The following is a 24,130-nucleotide window of genomic DNA, read 5'->3' on the forward strand; positions in this document are numbered from 1 at the left end:
GAAGCATGACCTCATTACTTGTGTCCTTCCATTGCTTACTTTTCTGTAACAATTTTTTTCTTTTTGTTTAAGCACTCCATGAGAGTGTATATGTTTTCCAGCTGTCTAGCTTAAGCACTTCTCTTCCCCCTGCCACACTCTGTGTTGTTCTGTTTCACTTGTGTGCTTCTCTCCCACTCCCCTCAGTGCTTCCCCATGTTGCTTTCTCATCTGTGTGCTTCTTCTCCAAGCTCCACATACTTTCTCATCCATATGCTCGCTTCCCCTCCCACGCTCTACGTTCCTCTAACTCGCCTGTACCATGTACTTCTCTCCACCACCCAAGATTCTTACAGCCTGCCTACCATTTGTGTTGCTTCTTCCAAACACACCATGTGTGTTGCTTGTTACCTTACATGTTACTTTTCCTACATGTACCCCCCTTGTTGCTTCCCCCATCCACACCTATATGTTGGTTCCTCCCATCTACACCCTTTGTGCTGTTTCCCAGTTGCAGCTCAGTAATAAAAAAGACAAAAGGCTGCGTCATTTTCTAGATGAGTTCATACTTGGTGTGCGTATCTACAAAAGGATGCGTCAGGCTATGTCATAGGCCTTTTTTTAAATCCTTTTTAGCCATACCCCACAACGTACAGTATTGCTAAAAACCATTGGTATAAACACTGGCTCCCAAAGGCACTACCTATTGGTTTTGCCAAGGCTTGTTATTCCTTTTGTAGCAGCCGGAAGTCATTTATTTATTGTATTTACATTCTCATTTACAGTGATCAGACGGTTGTTGGCTCGAACAGCAAAGTTTTGCTTTTTTCAAGAAAACCTGTTGCCTGAAGCTTTGCTGATGCGCCTCTTGAAAGGAAATTCCAAAACTTTCGATCCAGCTTTCAAGGGATACATAAAGAGAATTTAGAAAAAAAAATAGAAAAAAAGGTCTGAACAACCGATTGCGTTATGGTGTGTGTAGTCTCTTCTTCATGGCACATAGACCCAAAACAGTCTCACAATTAACTCTTGTTTACATGGTGCTGTTTTTCCCCAGCATCTCACCCAATTTTTAATGATTGTATAGTTTTAACACTCTTCTTCTGTTTGGAGGTTGATCCCCATGTTCACAACATTTTCTGTAAGAGAATAGTTCTTTCTTACATTAAACCTTTGCATCTCTACCCCAGTTTCATATGTCATCTTGCGATCACTTATAACAAAGTGTAATGTTTTTAGTCTCCTTATTATTTATAAATATTTGAAATACACCCTTATTTCCTCCTCTCTAAAATGCTCTTTTAAATGCAATGACCCTCCCCTCACAGGACTTATATAGTTTACCCATTCACCACTTTGGTAGGCTTGAACTGCCTCCTGACGGGTGTTATCCTTCCGGAGAGAAGACCGCCAAAACTTGACAATTTACTCCAAATGAAACTTGCCTGTTGTGTGCATAAATATATCACAATGTCTCCTTTCTCTCTGATTACCTTTCCATCTACTCCTCACAGAACTCTTCTTGCTTCCACCTAGGTCATGACACCTGGCATCATGCCATATGATTATCTCTAGAGCCCTCTCCTGCTCGTTTACCTTTAGAGTTTTGCCTCCCATCATGAACTGCTCCAAAGAATTTAGGTACCCTTGCTGCACTAGGTGACACTGGCTCTACATTTTGATGTAAGAATTTATTTTGGAAGGTTTCGGGTAGCTTTTAAAATTGTATTTTCCCTCATAACTACCAAATGGTGGTATTCATAATGACAGATACACTGAAACCATATAAGTACCAAGTATCTACAGTTCAATCTTCCTAAGAGTAGAGCTTAGAAACTATTTCATTAGGTAAGGTCAGATTCATAGGTAACTAGCACGTATTTAGTATTTTAAACCACTCTCTTCCAATTACGGTATCTACTATCCATGAAAGTTGTTACAACGACTTGCATTAGGGAACGTTTTGTTGGATTTTAAATCCAACACCCTCCCTACTATTGCACCGACTGGAGTTCAAATAGAAATTTACACTATTCCAAAGTTCAGCGCATCCATAAGGCAAGTCGTTGTAAAGACTTGCATGGTAATGGAACGCGTGGTACCAACGCGTTCACTGTATTACCCGCGTTGTGATGGCATGCGTTGTAAAAGCATGCTTTATTGTGTCATGCATCCAAAGAAAGGCCGAGGTGACTGCTCAGAACGCCAACTGCAGGGGATTAGCCAAATTGTTCCTACAAGCAGCAAAGGATGCAAGATGATACGTTTGCAAAAGAATGCTTGTTGAGTAAGGCATTACGCACCTTGTCATATAGCTTCGCCCAGCGAGTGTAGAGTAGGTGTTTGCAAAGCCTTGAGGAACTCCCACAATTCCTCTTCCCAGTAGTGGCATTGATCACCTCGAGATCGGTGTTACCCGCAATCCAGTTCACACTGAATTTTGGAGACTTTCCTGGTTCCCGGACCTCGGCGTTACTTACTCCTGCCAGAAGAAAGGATCATATTATTAGGCTGAGTGCAGCAGAGTGTAACTCCCTTGTGAGCGTAGCATAGTGTGGCTTCCTTGTTGACCGATAGTGTGAGCGTAGCAGAGTGTTGCTCCCTTGCCTCATAGTGTGAGTGTAGTATAGTGTGGCACTCTTGTTGGCTGATAGTGTGAGTGTACCAGAATGCGGCATCCTTATTTGGCAATAGTGTGCTCTGTAGAGAAAGCTTTTGTCCACAATGCCTCGTAATATTAGCATTGCTACTCTTAATAGCTGAACTATATTGACGTACAAAATATCATATGGCATTTTGATAGCAGAATTAGAAAAAAATATGTTACAGCTGTGCTAGTTACTCGTTACAATTGTTATTACTTTGTAAAATGAAAAGTGCGACATTGGAGGTCAAACTTTGAATTGGCATGTGTAAACATTAAAATAAACATCCAAGGGAATTAAATTCGCGGGCATAACAGGTAATATTGTACCAATAATACTGAATGTAAATGTCTCAACAGTGACACTAAAAATAATATAAAACTAAATCAAGTTACTTGCAATCATGGATGACTTGGAAACATGTTTGCCAATTTTTCAGAAATTGTAATTCACAAATTTAACTATTGGGAAGTGGATGCTGACAGAGCAAAGGAATATTGTAAACTTTTTGTTACCTTTTAACCTCTGAATTTTTCACCAATATACTTGGTGGTAGCCTCAGAGCCTCAGCTTATTCAGTATACTGAACAGAGAGACATGTTGGCGAAAAATGACATAGAAAATTTGCTGTTGCAAAAAAGTGGATATAATTGAATCTACATTGAAAGTTTTGAATTAAATTCCAGAAAATCCTTTCACTGCACTTAAAAGCAACAAGACACGCAGAGTTCATGGAAGCACTTTTTCATCTACAACCCTGGGTATAAAAGTCCAGAGGAGGGCTTAGCTTTAGGAAGCATTTAGGAAGGAAAACATCCTTTACAACGCAACCATTACATCGCACTACACTTACAATGCAGTCATTACATAGCAACATTATTTACAACGCATGTCACTACAACGCAGGCATTACAACGCATACCATTTCAACGCATTACACTACATCGCATGTCACTACAACGCAGGCATGGTGTTTAATTTATGAATCCCAGAATAGAAAAACACTGCTTTGTACATGAGAAGGAACAAGTGATTATTAAACACAGAATTTTACATTTGCAACATCATTGACACTAGTGAGTTTCTAATTTCTCTAAGAGAGTGCACATCAGGTGACCGTAGTGAATTGGCAGGGCGCAGAAAGGAAGCTGTTACCGAGAAGATCCATTATTGCAAAACTGACGAACAATACACAATTTAAGAATTATGATGAAACGAGCATGAACCTGTGTCAGCAGGTAGCCCGACATAACCTGAAAAAAGTGAATTTTGGGTTGGTGAACACAGAATTATCCCTTTAGCGCTACCTGTGCATTCTTATTTTCCAATACAACATACTACATTGATTTAAAATAAATAATCGCAGGTCATTGATTTTACATGCCATTCCACTACTAGAGGTTATCAGCACAGGAATGTACATTTGGGCCCAGATTTACTAAGGAATCGCGCTATCCTTGTGTTAAGTGATATTTTCTAATCCATGAAAGGGATGATTTGCTCCGCATGAGATGACTCTGTAAACAAAACGAAACCAAAGTAGCGGCTTGAGCTGCGTTGCATTACCTTTCGTAGTGGTAGGCGTTCAATGGGTGGAGAATAGGTGTTCCTGTGCATCCATCCATTGGATATGAAGCAATCTCAGATATATTAAAATCAGTAAACCTGGGGTTGCGCCACAATGGTGTGCCGCTTGAGAATAGCACAACGAGGAGAAATATTTTTAATATTTCCGTATTACTTCTTCTTTCTATGTGTGATACATTCAGCATCACACATAGAACGAGGAAACTGTCTCTCAGGATTGCTTTTGTACAGGAAGGTATCCCTTCTTGTACAATACAATCCTGATTGTAATGTGTTACCCTTGCACCATGGCCCAAGGGAGCCTGTGTTGACGCTAGGCAGCACAAGGGAGTAAAAGTGTGCAGTATTAAAGTAGATGTGGCACATTTCTGCTCTCCCTATCTCATGCAATAGAGGGAAGCAAGTTCCTTTCCTGCATTGCTTGTGTGAAATATTAGTTAATCTGGTCCTTAAACTCACCTGAGAGTATTGCAGGGCAGGTACCCATCAGAATGAAACAGAGTGCTTTATCAATTTGAAGATATAGTTAATTTGATAATGATGTACACATGGCATCTTCATGTACTAGCTGACAATCTGTTTCCAGTACCTGGAGATCACTGTGAAAGTTATCCACCTAAAATTAAGACTATCAATTCAATTCAATTAAAAAATCTTTATTCGAATTTCAGAAATTCATAAAAGCAAAATTAAGACTATTTATTACTCCTAAAAGAGTGACTTTAAAGGAAAACCCTTTGAACTCCATGAGTCTATTTCTATGTATTTAATTAAAATCTAAACTGACTTTTAAATGCTACCCAAGGACTATTAACATTTTTTAAACTCACATGGAGATATGATATAATGGGCCTGGCAATGGTTACAAAGAAGCGTGCCATGTTAAGGGGTGGTGAAGGGAGGAATTGAATGATGGTATGTTATGTGATGCTATGGCTACAGCCAACAGTTGTTCTCACCCTATAATTTAGCATTGGGAAAGCATCCTTGATCTTGGAAATATCCTGCAATTGGCAGGGTGTTTTCACCATGCAACATCAATGATTTTGGGTAGCCATCTAGTTTTGCTGTTGTCGTGTTCATGGGTTCTTGGACAGCTGATCACATCTTGCTATAAGGGAATTATAGTGTTGTACGCCCTGCAATTCAACTCGCTGTTAATTATCTTCTAATTACCTTTTATTAAGGCTGTCAACTGGTTTGTAGGACCCCACATTTACATGCTATCTGCTTCATATATCAATTAAAATAATTTAGTTGAGGAGCCAATTTGTGTAAACTGATACCTTTCACCTTGGAGCAATCTCGATTAAGTGAATATTGTGTCAAACAACACTACAAAAGAACTAATAGCAATTTTTGTTGTTCATACTTCACACTATGTGAATTTGCAAAACTTGCTGAGATTTAAATGGTGCAACATTTTGTGTCATTTTCTCCAGCACGTCACTGGCCAAGCAGAAAACTTCTATCAGGAACAGAGTAATCACAGCCGTAAGACTACCTGCCATTGTACCAGTCTCCTACCTGTATCTCTCATGGCTCGAACATGAGGGAAACCCTTTATTTCAATATTCATGCAAGATACTGCAAACGGGATGCATTGTAAAAAGAAGATGAAACATTTTCGTTTCATTTTTTAAGGGCAGGCAGTGGGCCCTAGGACCACTGCCTGCCCCTAAAAAATATTTTCCCCTGGGGATCCCTTCTCATTTGCGAGTGCATTATCACCCTCTTGAAGAGGGAGGTAAATTGCGAGTGTTTTGTAACCGCAATTGCGGTCAGAAAACATTCATAAATGGGGTAGAGAGTCGCTACTAGGAAGGGATGACCTTGAAACGCCCATTCCTAATAGCGAGTCGCAATTCCAATTTAGCGAGTCGCAAATAAATTGTACATGGCCCTATTCATTTTTGCATGAGCATACGGGTCGCTAACCCATTTGCACATACAATTTTCGATCGTACACCTGGCCCCCAGGCCAGATTGGGTTACAACTGTGTCCAAAAATGATACAGCTGGCACAACTCTAAAAAAAACTAATAGCTATTCCCATACCATCTTGGATAGTGGAAACCATGAGAATGTGGGTATGGGGCTATGCATTAGGATCGTGAAGCCAGGGCATGATATTGTTGAAAAGGAACACCAATGCTACCATCAGATTATAATATTAATACTATACTACTAAATGGACGTGAAAGCATTTCGTGTTTCATATGAGGTTACTGTAGCAGAATTATAAGGTTCCTAATTGAAGTAAAAATGGATGGATGTAAAAGAGATAACAGGGCAGTTCTCAAACGAGCAATCGGGTCGAACAATGCTCAATTAATTTTAGAAGTTAAATAAGTCAATGTTTGCCATTTTTATGTGTTTATGTTAGGAAATCTGTATGTGATACATCACATTAGGTACCTGAATAAATGGCATTAAACATTTACCTGAAGTTTCCGTTCGGAAGAAAAGAATAAATGATGAGATAGTTCCCATGGATAGTGCCAAAAAATACGATGTTTATTGTAGTGCTCTTACAAGGCTGTTAGACTTCTGGGTTTACAGGACTCTAGTATATTTCTAAAAGCAGAACTTCGTTGGTTGGCCTCCCTTCTAAAAGCAGTGGTTAAAGCTATTCGAAATACTTGTCAGCCACTCTACTATTGGCTTTGGCCATATATGTTACTAATCTTTAAGAAAAGTAACATTGAAGATCCTAAGAACTACCAACAGCTATATATGTTGTGTCTGTCGTCAAATCTCTGCGTCACATTATTGGCTGGACTGTTGCAATGGGATGAGATGCAGGGACAATTCTCATTTGTAGACTGGCTTCAAAAAAGTAGTACTTTTACGCACAATGTGGTCACTCTTATGCTAAACAAACCCTGAGGAAGGCAACTGTGTCACCTCATTGTGAATATTAGCTCAGCCCTGCCCAAAGAAGGCCATGGCTGAAGTTCCTGAATTTGGGATGGATAACCAAAAGCACTGATCATTCACATCAATGAGTGATGTCTGGACACCCTGCCCACCGTGAACAGCTTGCCAGCGGGCAAGGTTTGGTAAGTGGGAGGAGAATAACTGGGAAGCATAGTTACTCCACTTCTTTTATTTTACTATATGTGTAATCTAGATTGTCAACTCAGCAAGGCTTGCCTGTTTCCTCTTAAAATTGGTGATAAGACTGTTTCAGCCTTTCATTATTGCCAAACTCTTGGGCACACTGAACATGCATTAAATGTCCTATGCAACTGCACTATAGTCAATGTATCTAGTATATAGGCCTGGGCATGAAATGCTGCTCCTCTCACGGAGTTTGAAGAGTTTTTCCCACTGTGCGCTCTGTGTAGCATGCGGAGTTCCGAAAAATGAAAGTTTGGCGAGCACAAGAGAGGAGAATCTTATTCCAGGCCACTTCCGAACGAGATTTCTCAAAGCGGGCGATCGCGGGTGGTATCTACCGCTCGCATTGTGAAACCTTCCGTTGGCGTTGAGGAACTACTGCTCGAGAAGAACATCTACTCGTGGCAGCGAGAAGCCGCACTCTCTTGCGCTGCACATGGTGCCATTCGCGCTGATTTTAAAGTGGGAGACAAACAGACGTTTTAAAAAACCTGTGCCAACAGCAGGGCATAACGCACCCTGCCGCTTGCGGGACTCTGCGAAGCATGGCAGAGTTTTTGGGTCACTTTTCAGAACTCCACCCAGGCGTAGTATTGATGATTAATCTGACAGACACAACAAACCATGAGCTTTGCTTCCCCAATTATAAGGGTCTTGATTTTTGGAGTATGCCGCCTCTTGTTCATAAAATGTACAAATACTATGAGGTTATCTTTGATAATATTTGAAGGATAAATAGTGTAATCTATGAAAGTTTTGGAAAGCGCGTTGTAGAGATTGTACAACTCATATTTTTCAGGCTGTATTCGTAATGATAAAAGTCTTTAACAGCAAAATTGAAGCAATAATAATGTATGGTAGTCTCTTATAATTCACTTTTATGTTTGACCAATAGGAAAATCAAGATTGGAATACTGAGAGGAAGGTAATGGGAATCTATTGATGATTTTCCCCAAATTCAGTGGAGCTGTGCCCCAATCATTTGAAGATTGTTGGTCTAAACATATTATGCACCAAGCAGCTGTCTATGAGTTTAACGATTGCACATTTTGACCAACTTAGCTCGAAACCTTGAGACTGAATTACTTTTGTTTTGATGAAGAAGCTTGTGCCTTTTCCAATGTGAAAGTGTAACGGTGGACAGTGAGTCCAAGAAGAGACAGATCACCTAAAGTGAGCACTAGAAGTGCAAGAGCTAATTTATGGCATGGTCTCTGGAAAAACTTTGGACAGGTTGATGTCCTATATAGTTGAGAACCATAGGAAAATGCTTCTATTTGGTGTAATCACCTCCATTATTTTTAGACTGTTACTGTTGGTTTTTTGACTCTGTGAACTGGAACTCTGCTAACCAGGCCCCAGTGCATGTGCGTGTTCTGACCTCTAAAACATGTTGAATTAGGCTATACTCCTAGTTGGCATATTACACTTACCTATAAATCCCTAGTTTATGGTACCATCTGTACCCAGGGTAAGTATGTTCAATCTCACTAGAGGACTACAGTACATATTGTGTCACCTTTATTGTGACATTGCAAAACCTGGCTAGAGGCCTGCTTCCTTTAACTTGGCTGTGCAGGTTTAAACTGAAATACAAAATAACAAATTTTGACAGACATAATCATCCTATTAAATATTAGTTAGTAACCCCTAAGTTAGTCTTTAGTGGCCATTAGGCCGGGTGCATGATATATAAGCATAGGGCATGTAAACGTTTAATGTTAAATATGTCCTTACAGTGAAAAAGCCTAAAAACCTATTTTCACTGTAGCAGGGTTAGCAGGTCAATAGGAAGGCATTGGGAGTTAACATTAAAAGTAAATAATGTTATCCCCACCTGGGAACCAAATAAAATGTTACTTCTTGTACTTTAAAAAAATATTATTACCGATCCAGTTCATTGGGGCAAAGCCAGATTTGTAACAGATATGTCCCTAAAGATATTTTTAGAAAGTCAATTTATCTGATTTAGCTGGCCTGACACTGAGCGGCATCCAATGATGTCAAACTCTCTTAGGCTACAGCCTGCAGCCTGGCCCTGTGAGGCAATCCAAAGGTAGAAATCTTCACTGGACCCGGCTCAGAGCTTTTCCCACCCTCATTGATCGTTTCACCAAGACCTCATTCTTCACAGCCTGTCGTATCTCAGCCCATCTTCGTCTACAGCATGCAGCCTTACCCCGCTGAGCACTCTACCTTCTCAAAAAACTTCTAAGTTAAAATGTAACTATTTGACTGAGACCAAGCTGGTCCTTGTATATTGGTCCTCCATCACAGTCAACCTTAAAACTTACCTTTATCCCAGTCTAGCTTGACCAGTTGTCCCTAGTTGGGATTTTGCACTTTTTGGTGCTATTTTTGATTTAAAACAAAAAACATTTATATCTCCTGTTTTTGCTATAAGATCCTGGTCAATTTGGTGTAATTTTGTTCGTTAAATATTCTCTATTTTTATAAAATAAAGTGGGATTTTTACTGTACTGTCTTTTAAACTATTAACTATTTTGCTACATTAAATGCTTTACACATTTTCTTAAATTAATCCTGTCTATGCTGTGCCATAACTACCAGGAGTTGAGCTCAGCTTTAAATTTCTGAAACCTTTAGTGGACCTATCAAGAATAGTGACATGATTAGTTGTGGTGAACTGCCTTCCTCCACAACGTATAATTTACTTTCTCACAACAAGCTGGAGCAGTGGTATGTTACTACCTTTATTAGTGATGTAAGAAATTAGGTTACTGGTTGAAGGAGGTGAATCCCTTCCCAAGCACCAACCACAATTCTTCTCAGGGTGAAGTCACAAGCAATCTCTAAACAAACCTATGCTCAGCCGTTGGGTAGCTTGATACAGAGCAGTCAAGATTAACTCAGAAGCAATGTGTAAAGTATTTTTGCAACACATTAAACAGTAACCCAATGACAACTCATCACAAAAGTACCCATGACAGGTTTGGGACAATGGAGAAACTACAATTAAATTAAACAACAAAAATCTAATCAGAAGAATCAAAGATATTCAATTTTAAAGATTTTAGTAACAATGGCACCTAAAGGCTTAAACTGCCAACTATGGATACCTGTTCGCGCCTGACCGATACAAAGTCAACCATGCTGGAGTGCAGGTCAGCAACAGGGAACCAATTAGGCCCACTGAACAAAGTACCTTAAATCCTGGCTTGCGGAGTTTTGTGAGGATCTGCGTCGAAGATGCGTTGCACAGCCAAAGCAATGCATTAGTTCTGAGATGTGGCAAGATTGCGGTGCGAGGTCCTGCATTGTCGTCAAAGACCCTGTTGACTCAGCTTATGATGCGAAGTCCGCAGTCGAGATTGCACCATGCAGTTTGGGCGATTGGCCAGTACTGAGAAGCTGTGATGCAGAGTAAAACGTCATCATTGAGTCTTCTGTCGACGAGGGATGCGAGGGCCTGCTCTGTGGATGTAGCAGTTCTGATGCAGCAACGGGCTGCAATGGGATGCAGGTCTTTGCAGCAGTTCCGGTCCACGCCGCAGCAGCGATGCAGCGGTTTTGCTCTGGGTTGTGCTGCACAGCAGAGGAGATGTGTTAGTTCTTCTGGGGCTACAGCGGATGGCAGATCACCTTAGGCCCACTTCCAAGGGTCCAGGACTGGGGTGGAACCACTTGGCAGGGTAGGCTCACAGATGGCAGAGTTTGAGCGCAAGGATATTGGAGCCTTCTGTTCCTGCATCTCAAGCCAGAAGACCAGCCAACTAGCCCTTGGAATCACTCTGGTGGTCCTGGGTTCACAGATGCAGGTCAAGTCCTCCTCATCCAGGCAAGAGGGCAGCAGGACAGCAGTCCTTTAGAGTATCAGTCCAGCAGAGTGTTATCCTTTCAGCAACACAGCAGTCCTTGTTCCTGGCAGAGGATCAACATGTCTAGTAGTATACTGAAGAGCTGGTGTCTGCGGTCCAGTATTTATTTCCAGTTGCACCTTTGAAGTGGGGGAGAGCTTCTAGAGTTTGCCCTTTGAAGTCACCAGGCATACTGTCTTCCCTGTCTTACATACAAACTAACTACAGGGGGTATGTAACGGTTTGTGTGGATGCAGTACACAGCCTATTCATGTGTAAGTGGGCTATGTCTAATTCCACCCTCCCATCCAGCCAGTGATGGCCCATCCAGGCAAACCTAAGCTCCCTTTTGTGTGTGACTGTCTAGGAGGAATACACAAGGCTCAACTGTCAGCTATACCCAGACATGTGACCCAGGTACATGCTACAAGCATTAAATGGCTAAAGTAAGAAAATGGTAACTTTTCAAAATTGTAATTTAAAACTCGACTCCACCATGAGTTAGGATATTTCATTCCAATTCCAAAGATACCAAATATTAACTGATTACCTGCTCCCATTTGGAAATGACAGCTTATTAAATGTAATAAGGTAACACCAATATTAGTCTATGGGAAAGGTAGGACATGCAGTAGTGAAAAACTAATTTAAATATTTTTCACTACCAGAAAGTGATCACATGCACTTTAGCACTGGCTAGCAGTGGTAAAGTGCTCAGAGTTATAAGGCCAGCAAAAATGCAATCAGCAAAAATGGAAAAGGAGGGCAAAAAGTTTTGGGGAAGACTCCCCTCATGTTGACAGGTCTAACAAGTGGTAAGTGCCTGTTCGTTACTGGAAATGTAAGGAAATGTGCTGCTTTTGGCATCATTTTTTGACGTCTGTAAGGGACTAAAGAAGAAAATACAACACATTACCCTGATACAACTAAGAAAATAACACAACAAAAACATACCAGGACACAACACAGCAATCTACAATAATACAACACAATACCAACAAAACAGTACACCATAACAGCTCAAGGCAATGACCCTAAACAAAATCAACCCAATAGCACAAAAAAACACCATGATAACACAAAACAACATACCACAGCAATTACAACACAGTAACCCAACATAAAACACAGCACAACAAAGAAATAAATCATAATACAACTCAAAAATACCAATGGCACAACACAAACTAACTCAATATAAAAGAGAGAGCCCCTGCTACTCCAAGAGACAGGGATCCACATACGACTTTATGGTCAACAGTAAAATCTCTTGGAGAACTCAATGTATTCACTTCTAACGCACTACACTTCTTTCAAGCTCATCTTCAAAACAATGTTGCCTATACAAGAGGAAAAAAATATTGATACATTCCTTAAGGCACAATATATATATATATATATATATATATATATATATATATATATATATATATATATATGTAGAAGCAAATGTCCCAATATGAGAGGAGCAAACAATAGCTGGTGCTGGCGGCGAGGTTCAGGACACCCTCGCAAAACAATGTTTTCAGCAAAGATTCTTCAAAAGAAGACGCCGCACACTACCTCGATTATATGACTTGTAGATTTATTCCTGTAGGTTCCCCATGGTGGGGAACCTACAGGAATAAATCTACAAGTCATATAATCGAGGTAGTGTGCGGCGTCTTCTTATGAAGAATCTTTGCTGAAAACATATATATATATATATATATATATATATATATATATATATATATATATATATATATATATATATATATATATATATATTGTGCCTTAAGGAATGTAGCAATCATTTTTTCCTCTTGTGTAGGCAACATTGTTTTGAAGACATAACCCCCAGTCTCTTGGCCTAGCCAGGACAATTAACAACGTCGAGTTAAGAAACTAACAACTGTTTGGTGCCTTATGTAAAACTAGGACTGGTGTTGTACTTTCAATGTTAATGCTATTTCACACGTTTGTCTAAGTTTGTTTCACTTGTCATTATTGTCTTTGAATTTTTTCGTTTTTAAATGGAATATACCATTGTGTATAAATGTCTTTTTGTAAATGTGGTGTTCTGTAAATGGAAGGTTTCTTTTCTAAGACATGAAAAAATATTTATTGGTTTCGCTAACCTAAATACTTTAAAATAAGCTAAATAAAGCAATAAGAACCCTAGAAGTGATGGTTTAGGGTATTCTCTTTAAAGTGTTCAAAGTAGTCCTTCTGGACACACTCTTTTCTCTGGTATACAATATAGGGCAGGAAAGGCCTTTGCATTCTACTGGCATTTCTGCATTGGGCTGGAACCCTAAGCCTCTAGAGATAAAAAGTAGGAGAGAGGTGGAAGGTAGAGAGAAAGAGATCAGAGAGGAAGAAGACAGAGGAGAGAAGGAGAAAGACAGAATGGATGGAAAGAGAGAGATAGTGTGATAGCACAAGAAGGCGAAGGGAATAGGGCTGGTTTGAGCATTTTGGTTCCCCAGTCCAGCCCGAACACAATAGCTAAGAACTATTCCACCTAAAAAAATTATAACTGTGAAATACAAACATGCTTTTCTTTATTCCTTAACATTGGAATAGTTAGTGCAGACAAACGAACAAAAAATCTGAATAACCTCAGAGCTCCTCGGAGCTGAGGTCGGCGCATAGGCAGAACAGCCTTTTCTACTATCCGGTCACAATAATGTTTGTGAAGTAGCAGCCTGACCCAGTTTTCTATGTGGCATAATCCACTCGACTATCGAGTTTTTATTTTACCTTTATCCTAACTTTGGACGCAAGGTCATCCGACTGTAAGTAGCAGTTAGCTCACAGGGGCTGAGGGTTGGAAACACCTTAGCGTGTGTATACCGCCCAGGCTTCTTTTCACTTGGTCGTGAAGAAAACCTGGGAATTTCCTCTACAGGTTGAAACATGTAGACCTTATTGCACCCACATAGATACTGTCGGTCAATTTAATCAACTCTAGTATCATATTACTGTTTTTAACATTTGTCCAGTAGCTTCTAAATAAAGTTTTTTCAGCGAAGTTATACTTGCCCAATTTTTAGCTCACTTTTTTACATTACACTCACAAAAATCTACCCGCTCCACTGTAATCAGGTGTCGCAGCACACCCGGATGGCACTCCGCTTTCCGGGTGGGACCCCGATAATGAAGCATGTCACCAACCAGGTTGGTGAGTGAGGGGTCTTCTAACAAAAGAACAGTCTTCTTTTGAACATCCCTTTCCCCACACTCCATTAGGACCTGTCAGGTCCAGTGGTGATACTCCTTCCTTTGTTTATACATATTTAGGTCTAGGGGACCAGGAGTACTCCCCTCCACACAGTGGAAAATCCCTTACTCTCTCTTTTTGTTATTAGATAAGGAAGTGATCTACATGCACTTCTCTCCTTAAGGTGATTTCTCATGGTAGAAATCAAGGATCTCCAAGAAAGCTGGGACTGTGTGCAGGAGAGGACAAGCCTGCCTCAAGGGGTGCCCTCTGTTTGAAAGATGTGTGCATTGGAATTCTACTGTTGTAATGGGGATATCTGTAAACAACCAGGCTGAATATCATGTGCCATTTCCTTACCCATAAAAACCTTGGCAAGGCAGACACATCAGTGCTTAAGGTACATTTCCTACCAACTCTGCATGTCTCTCTGATTGCACCAGCATTTTTCTCAATGGAATGCTGGTAAAGTTCTATTGGTGTGGCCTCTCCATGATGCAAAATGACCTTTAGTTGGGCTTCTAGTAAGATGGCCACCATGGCAGTAGCTTTGCTTAGGAGTCTGTAGTGGTCAATCAGGATCAAGCCGAATCACCTTGTGACCTGGCATCTTCCCTGCATTCACAGGGGGACGCAGGCACTCAAATGACAAACGGATTGGTTTCCATGACCAAGGACACTGAGATTCACTCCGAGGGCCACATGTATTGACTTCAGTTATTTGTTTACATTAACACTAGCTGCATTGATTTCCACGTCTACCGCAAATCAGCTTTGTCCTGGATTGACCGATCCTTATGGTCTTACTACTTTCCTCATGCCTTCTTTGCAGAAGGATACTACGTCTTATAAGGCCAAGTAGCTGCTTGTGTCCTGATGAAGACCCTTTTCAAATCTTTGTCCAAGGGTCAAAATGTTGACTTGATATCAACTCCTTGTTCATTCATTTAAAGGACCTCCAGTACTGTGGAATTCCATGAATTTGCTTTCGTAGTTGATTACTTTCTGGATCATTATCTCACTTGGTCACTTTTGCACTGCACCACCATATGTAGCACCTATGTATTCTATTGAGATTGTCATATAAGGATTTTTGATTATTATTAATCTAACCTTTAAAACTGAATGTTCATTACTTTTACTTCTCCTGTCACTTTCCTTGTGAGTATAATTTATCTTTTCAACACAGTTGATTGCCTTATGAACACTTTTTTGATAAAGATTTGATTACCCTAGTACCTTGGGATTTCTGGGTTTCCCTTTTTGATTACCAAACTTTCTATAAGTGGCATTTTCAGAATTGTGACTTATAATCTGACCATTACAGAGGGTATACATTAGAATTCATTTGAGTCCACACAGGATATGTCTACCTGCTCCCAATTAAAGTTAGCTCTTATTAAATATAATAAGGTAACCCAATATTATCCAAAGAAGAGAGATAGGCTTTACAGTAGGGAAAAACAAATGTAGAGGTTTTTCACTACAAGGACATGTAAAACATAATCCCACATGTCCTACTTTTTAAATACAGTGCACCCTTTCTATGGATCTTTAAGGCCTACATTAAGGGTGACATACTTGTAATAAAAAGGAAGGTTTAGGCCTTGCAAAAGGTTTATTTTGCCAGGTTGAATTGACAGTTTAAACTGCACTACAGGCTGCGAATGGCAGAATTTAAAGTGCTACTTTTGTGGAGTGGAGCCATAATAAGAGCTTCAGGTCCACTAGTAGCATTTAATTTACAGGCCCTTGATATATGTAGTACTACATTATTAAGGCTGTTTAAATCATTTAAATGTGCCAATCAGATGTAGCCTGTTTTACCATGTTTAAGGGAGCACGCACAAGCACTTTAGCACTGCTTTACAGTGGTAGTGGTAAAGTGCACACGGTCCTAATGCCTACAAAAATGAATTCAGCAAAGCAGAAGGAATGAAAGGCAAACATTTGGGGGTGACTCTGCAGAGAGGACCAAGTCCATAAATGACAACAGGTCAGTTTCGACATAATTGCAGTTGTGAGGATGGTTGCTGCAGGGAGGGAATTCCAGAAGCCAGAGAGGCGCTATAGCAACTAAGATCATGGAGGAAGTCTCCACTGACTGAAGTGCAGATGGGCTTATAGTACAGCGACCGTCGAGGTGACGGCATGGAGTTTATTCTGGGTAACCGTACATGCAGAGGTGTGGTCCACCGTGAAGACCTGATGCTAATGGCATATATAGATTAATTCATAGCATTAGTAGTCTTCTGAATAACTCAGGGGAATGAAGAAAGAGATTATGCCATAAAAGCACCAAGAGTGCCAAGCAGAGAGACAGAAAACATCCCTGAATTCATTAAAAGACCGGAGACCTCAATATGAGAAATTCTTTGAGAGCTGCATTGATATAGCAGGGGCTGATTATAGTTATCTGTCACCCAGGGCACTCATTCCTAGGAGATAATGGCAGGTTCACAAAAAACAGAGGAAAGACCCAGAAGAGTGTCTACCCTATAGTCTCACAGCACTCCTGAACACAAATGTGAAGCTATATACATAGGTCCTGTCTATTAGACTGGACAACATAATGCCCATTCTGTTAGATGCGAACTAGGGTAGACTTTATCAAATGCAGATCAGGGAGGGACAGCACCAGGAGGTTCACCCGCTTACTGGTAAAATCACAAAAAGAAGCAAATCCCAGAATTACTAATATTATTTAATGCAGAAAAAGTTTTTAAACAGGTAAGGTGGACTTCATGAAAGCAATCCCCCAAACATTAGTCTTATGAGCCAACATGTTAGGGTGAACATACGCTAATGATAAAGCACTAAAAGCAGGGGTTATGATGAATATTAGTAGGCCGGACAGCTACCCTCTACTGAGGAGAACGGACAAAGTAGATTACTGTCCGCTCTTTGCTACTGATAGGTGCCCTAGGTATAGCAATCGGACCCATCAACATATTGGGGGGGGGGTTGACATTTTGATGGTGTGGAGGGCAAAATATGACTGTCTACTGCTGACATCAAGCAAAACATTCTGAGCCCAAAATGTTCCTATGTTTGATATTATACTGCCTAGATCAGCATGGAACAGCATCTTTATTTTTAAATATGAAATTTGATATATATCTTGATACCCTAGGATCAGGGAATCTGACTTAAAAGGTATTGTCTACTACAGTTGGCATCCTCAAAGATACAATACCTGAGGTTGTACTTGATGAATAGGGTGGAGCCCTAGAATTCTGATAGTTGTCTAGCACCCCATAAAAAAATACCGGAAACTTGTGACAATGGTGTTCACAGTATATATCAGGATTGGGGTGCTGTCATCCTTTGAAGATGAATATTCTCCCTTGCCTGCTACATCTACTTCAAGTCCTTTCTTTAGCCATATTTAAAGCTGGGCCATTGAAACTTAAGATAGAATGATGAACATCATATGGGTGGGTGGCAGGTAAGGCTAGGATAAATAAAACATGTTTTGCTTCCTCCTAAGGAAGGAAGGGGTATGCATGGCCCAACATCCAGAAATACTACCAGTTGGCACATCTCCAAGTGATTGTGGAATGGACAGCCAGTGACCAGAGAGGATGTTGCTATTTATGGGTCAGGCAGTACTAGGTACACCATTTGGTGATTTAGCCTTGTAATATTTATCAGTAGTCCTATAAACCTTTGATGGAGTCACTACATGTGGCTAATTAACATCTTTCCCACCACCACATACACACTTTAGTTGACAACCTACTCTTTTCCTTAGTCATGAAGCGGGGCTTTAACCAGATGGAGACTGGGATTGTTTAGGACACTATCTGACCTCTTTGTGTTGAAATAGCTTAAGTCCTTTTTAAAGATCACAGAAAGGAATATAGCATCAGTGAACAAGACCGATTGCAATATGTGACTTCACAGTGGACCTTAGAAAATAAATACACATATAGAAGAGACATGGCCTGAACTGTGGAATGATACCACCTGTAGAGAAAAGGTCATATGCCAGAGGTAGTTAACACCACAACTCTTACACATAATTTTCTTGGCCATGCATGATACCTGTTAGAGATACTGTGCAGGACCAGGCTAATTAATGCACATTTGGTGGGAATGCACATGCAGACAACCATTTTGGAAGGAAGTACTTGGGTATATCAAAGAGATCCTGAGATTTCTATTCCTGAAAATTCAAGATCAAATTATTGGGGATGAGTTTCCTTCAACTGGAGAGTTTCCATGGCTGAGTTGAGCTTTATTGGGTCAGATGCTCTCTGCTCTCAAACTGCTGATTTCACGAAAGAGCAAAAGGATGCTACAGACATCACATGTTGGTTTCACAAACTTTAGCAGCTCATGGCAATGGAGTGAACTGGCACATGATCTAGTGCTTTTCTAAGTTTGGTTCCATAATATTTAGCAATTATGCGGACACAATGCTCAGACAGACCCTCTGCAATTCATGACATGGTATTGCATTGATGGGAAGTTTATCAGTGTGCTCTGAGTGGTAATCTATGGCAATAGAATTATACATCTTTCTGCATCATAGTATATCAACAAGCCCCCATTAGCTCTTTCCAATGAGGTAGGCCAAGTCTTTGTGGATGAAAATTTCTCACAATTATGACAGAGGTATTATGTTTCCGCTTTTCCTCTTTTACAGTGAAAAAAAAGCCAAGAATATCATAAGGTCACATACGTCCTACATATCCCAATCTAGTTATATAGATTGGCTCAGGGATTTAAATTGTTGCTACTGCTGAAACATGGGGTTCCACAGTCACTTACTCATCACCATGAACCCCGCATACAAGTCGATAGATCTTTGATGTCCCCAAAGAAGTAAGGAGCTGAATGTCAATATCAATCATTATCAATTATAATTTCTTATAGTTCAGTCAATAAAGAGAGTTAAGTGTGAGTTAGAGGGTTTTAATTTCATATCTTTTAGTTATTCGTTATTTTATTTAAATATTATTCTCCAAGTTTCATCATTAAAGGTTAATTTTATCAATCAATATTTAGTAATGAGATAAGTCAATTTAGCAAATCAAATAAAGCATCAATACAATAAAACATAACAAGCATGTTCCATAAAGAAATGTTCCTATTCTAAACTAAGTCAAGTTCAAAGAGAGAAGTATTAAAGGTGTCAGTTCATGTACCCATGAGGTGTCCTGATAAGAGAATCAGGCAGAAGCATAAAGTTTAAGCAAAGTAAGCTGGAAAGCATTCTCAGCTCTATAACAGCAGATTTAGAAATAAACTAAGACCTCATAAAGAGATGGCCTAGAAAACTCAGTAAAGAGTCTCCTCTCAGAGAGTCTGGGACAGGTGACATACATCAACTGCTGGAAATCAAACCATCCCTTCCCCTAGTCTAGGAACACACACTAAATTAAATACACATTTTCTATGTTGCAAAATTAGTATTCTTTCTCCTTCATGTTGACCAATGAGATTTCAACACGCTCCTGGGAACAGGTCTACTTGCGTCTTCTTACCAGAGTATAATTGTCTTTTAACCATGTGTCCTTGAACATTTCAGCACATCTTTTCTTGTTTTCAAAAATATCTTCCCATGAATCATCCTTCCTTCCATCTACATCTTTTGTGGTGAGAACCTCACTATCTTTTGTCTAATGCAACAAACGTCTATTTATTTATTTATTTATTTTGAAAGTTTTATATAGCGCGGACAAGATCCTTGCGGATATCAGAGCGCTTTACATGGAAGAAGTACATGAGGGATCATAGTTAGAGATAAAACATCGTCAAACAAATAAATCAAAAGAAGCAATCAATATAATCAGATAAGTCATGCATAGGGTGCAATATGATCTAATGATTTGTGCATTAAAATCAAATAGAGGTATAATACTGCAATAAAAGGCATACATTCAGTAGTTGATAATAATCTAAATAGGCCATTTCTTAGGGTGCTATATGAGCTAACGATCGGTGCATTATAAACAAATAGAAGTATAGTACTACAATAAAAGGCATTCACACGCTGATTAATAGTAGTCTTTCTAATTAATAGTAGTATTTCTTAGGATGCTATATGGGCTAACTATCGGTGCATTAAGAGTGATTGGAGGTATGATACTGCAAAGTGGCAGACATTCGCTAGTTAATATTAGCCTAATGAGTGATTCCCAAGGGTGAGTTCAAGTGGTGAGAAAGACTAGTCCAGAATGGCCGACAGAGGTAGAGAGAGGGAGAGAGACCAGTCTAAGATGGCAGCCAAAATGCAAGGATTACAGAGTTTTGTTTCTCTTTCTACTCTGGGGATGTCGAATTAGTCCATCTTCCATGTTGATTGAGGGGGGGATCAGAGTTCAGCTTCTATGCTGCTAGATGGTGGCTTATCTCTGTTTTGCTGCTCCCTGACCGCGTTGGTATGTAGCTTCATGGTGGGCAGGGGGGCGATTTATGGTTCCAGTTTTATGGCCCCAGCCAGGTTAGCAATGGAGAGTGAAAAGCCCGCGCAAATACCAGTCATATAGAAGTCCGGGCAAAGCGTAAAAAAAGCCTGCATGAATGTTTGATATGATGTGATTACAGGTAGTTGCCCTTCGCGTCGCCCCAAAGGCTGTCTAAATAGTTTTGTGTGCTGTATTCCAGGCAGGGAGTGAAAAGACCTGCAATGGAACTTTGGTGGATAGCTCAACGTGCAGTTACCTTAGGGATCACCCCTGACGCTGCTGCTCCCATCAGGCTTCTCCCATGTTGCGCAGAGGGTGCCCCCAACACACCGGTAAACAGAGCATACCGGCCGTGTGAGGGGGGGAGGGGAATCCTTGCTAAAAACACACCATGGGGCACACCGGAGCCGCTCCAGACATCGACCGCTCCGTCTTGAAACCTTCCTTAGAGGGGGGGGCGCTTGTTCACGCCGACCCCCTTCCTCAGCGTCACCGATCCTGTGCTGCCGAGGGTGCTCACCAAATCAACCTTTGAGCTTCTAGGGATGGGTCAGCAACCGAACTCAATGCCCTCCTCCGCCTTGTAGCGGGGGACCACGTCCAACTCTCCGACGTCGTCAAGCTGTCTGGACTAGGCTCCTGGAGCTTCAACCGAGCTCCAGTGCCCTCCTCCGCCTTGTAGCGGGGGACCACTTCCAACTCACCGAAGTCATTGAGCTGTCTGGACTAGGCTCCTGTAGTTTCAGCCGCCCCTATTGATGCTCATCTCCTATGCCGCCTTGGGTTGAGGGTGTCAGAAACGAAGGTCCGCTCGGGGCATTTCAGGGGTCATTAATCCAATCCAGTTACTCGATCCAGTTACTCTTACGTTCCGTTCTTCTTTCTCCTTCCGTTCCGTCGTGTTGGTGAGTGCTGACAGGGATAATGCCCGAATGGGATCCCCAGCACCGGGAGCTCCTCACAGGAGCTCCCTACCCGGCGGCCATCTTCCTTCCTGTATCCTGGAGTCGAGAGACACCGAGACAAACTCATCCTTGACGGACTGCTGGCGCTGCCGCAGCCCTGCCTTGTGAACTATTGTCCTGCCTGCTGGCGCTGCCGCGGCCTTCTGCAACCTTCATCCTCGTGGGACCTGCTGGCGCTGCCGCGGCCCGTTGCAACCTTCATCCTCGTGGGACCTGCTGGCAGGAGATCAGGACACGATGATCCTCTCAATTCTAGTCTCTAGTAGGGAAAAGGGGGTAGCGGGACAGTCTTGGTACCTACGGGTACTGGGGTGAAACGGCGGTAGCTCACAATCCTCGAGCTCGGCGTTCGGACGGATCGGACCGCGGCAGCGCCAGCAGGTCCCGAAGAGATCGTAGGTGGCAACGGGCCGCGGCAGCGCCAGCAGGTCCCAGCGAGGATGACGGTTACAACGGGCCGCGGCAGCGCCAGCAGGTCCCACGAGGATGAAGGTTACAACGGGCTAATAAACAGTAGCTTCTGAAATTGAAACGTATGCAGCAAAGAGAAGAAAAACAGCTTGTACAACGGTTGTTTAAAGTAAACAAAACAGTATTTCAGTATTAATGGGTCTTCATGTTAAATCATGGCATCTGAGTAGCATTACATTGGGTAACACTAGCAACTAATCGAAGTCTGGCGGTGCTTAAGTTTCCATGTAGAGGGCCCTTGCCCAGACAGCTTGGGTTGGACTGTTCCTATTTGAGCTGGATAGAGACGGATTTACATATGGCTTGTCTCTGCTTAGAGTGGCATGGTGCGCAAAAAAAAGCAATGATCTGAAAAGCGTGTCCCACCAATCACTTTTTTTTTATCTTTTAGAAATATACCCAGCTTCCGATCTAAGTTTGGCATTGTTGACGTTTGAATGTTAAATTTGAATATAAAATATGAATATGAAGTTAGGGATGACATTATTATTCCACGTTCATTTACATACATTGAATATGTATTCTTTAATTTTGAAACCAGACAATGAGAACAATTTTGTAAGTTTATTTCTAAGTGATTTAAATTAAAAAGAATGAATTTGCCTGTGTACAAATGCAAACACTGTATCCTGAATCTTACAAGTCAGGAAAGTAGTGTATGTTAACTGCGCTGACAATTAGTGTTCCTTTTGACATTCATGGCCGCCGACAGTCAGATAATGAATGAACTCTGACTTGTGGAAAATGAGGCACTAGCTGTGCTCTGCAAGCCAGCAAGGCGTGTAGGCTGAGTTGCCCCAACTTCAGCCTGCACTGCAAGCGAGGCAAGAGCCGAGGAAATGTGTTTAATCGCCACAGTAACAAGGCTCAAGTCAGTCTGGGCTGACTGCCTCCATCAAGGCGAGAGGAAAATTAATTTCCGAAAGGAGTGATTAACGCCAGCATCAAGGAAATTGAGTAGGTTTATTGAGGAAGCAAATCTATGAAACCAGTCCCGACCCTTTGATAAAAGAGGAAAAGAGCACCTGTGAGGTAATGTACTATACACATAAAGATGTTACTGTATATTGCTCTGAAGTTAGATGGGGCATTAACCACACAGCTTCATGCCTATGTTATGTACACTATACAATACACATACATCTTTGTGTACCATACACTTTTTGCTCGCAAAGACAGCCCACCTATTCAGACATCTGCTTGTATGGCCCCCAGTCTGTAGACAAAAGTCAAAGGGATAGGGAGCTTACAGACAGGGTGGATGAAAATACATGACTCTTAACAATTACTCGGATAGTTGCAAAAATAATACCCTGACACATTACAAGTAATGGTCTGCCATGGGGGAAAGTAGGGAGTAGACACTCACCAGGGTTTGGCGGAAGGGCAAGAAAATGTTCAAATATTTGCTGCGTAATGCATTCACCCCTTAACAGTGGAACATGCAACGTTTTCGAAGCTCTCTGTAGTATAGCGTCATATCCTGCCGTTAAAACCCAAAAGTGTGTGCTGTGCTAACTACTGGAAGTGGTCGTAACTCATGAGTACGTGCTCATGATCCAATGGAGGCACACAGCACAGATAAGCTTCCTTGGCATTTTCTGTTCCGGCCAACCCGTGTCCTTTACTGCAGCGGTTCTTCACCTTTTGACTTCTGAGAACACCCACTGAGATATTACTGGAACCTGCGGACCCCCACTGAGTCATTATTGGAAGCTTGGGACCCCTGGCCTCAGCAATTTCTATGATCAAAGTAATAAACAAAAATAAAAAAAACAAGTATAGACCAAATAAATGCTCAAATATTGAAATATTTAGTTTAATCTATAATCAAATACAAAACATGTATTCTCATTTTCATTTCTGCTTCTTTATTTGTATATATTGTATTATTTTACCATATTAATTTTAATATTATTTA

General features: G+C 41.0%; 1 protein-coding gene across 1 annotated transcript in view; it reads right to left on the reverse strand.

Moving 5' to 3' along the window:
• ADARB2 (adenosine deaminase RNA specific B2 (inactive)) overlaps nt 1–24,130 on the reverse strand; it is a 564,845-nt gene that overhangs the window by 12,663 nt on the left and 528,052 nt on the right. Inside the window, exon 9 of the mRNA XM_078662777.1 lies at nt 2,283–2,461. Coding sequence (XP_078518903.1) covers nt 2,283–2,461 — 179 coding nt within the window. The remainder of the gene's footprint in view (nt 1–2,282; nt 2,462–24,130) is intronic.

The sequence above is a fragment of the Lissotriton helveticus genome, chromosome 10 (genome assembly GCF_964261635.1).
Source record: "Lissotriton helveticus chromosome 10, aLisHel1.1, whole genome shotgun sequence".
In the NCBI taxonomy this organism is placed as follows: Eukaryota; Metazoa; Chordata; class Amphibia; order Caudata; family Salamandridae; genus Lissotriton; species Lissotriton helveticus.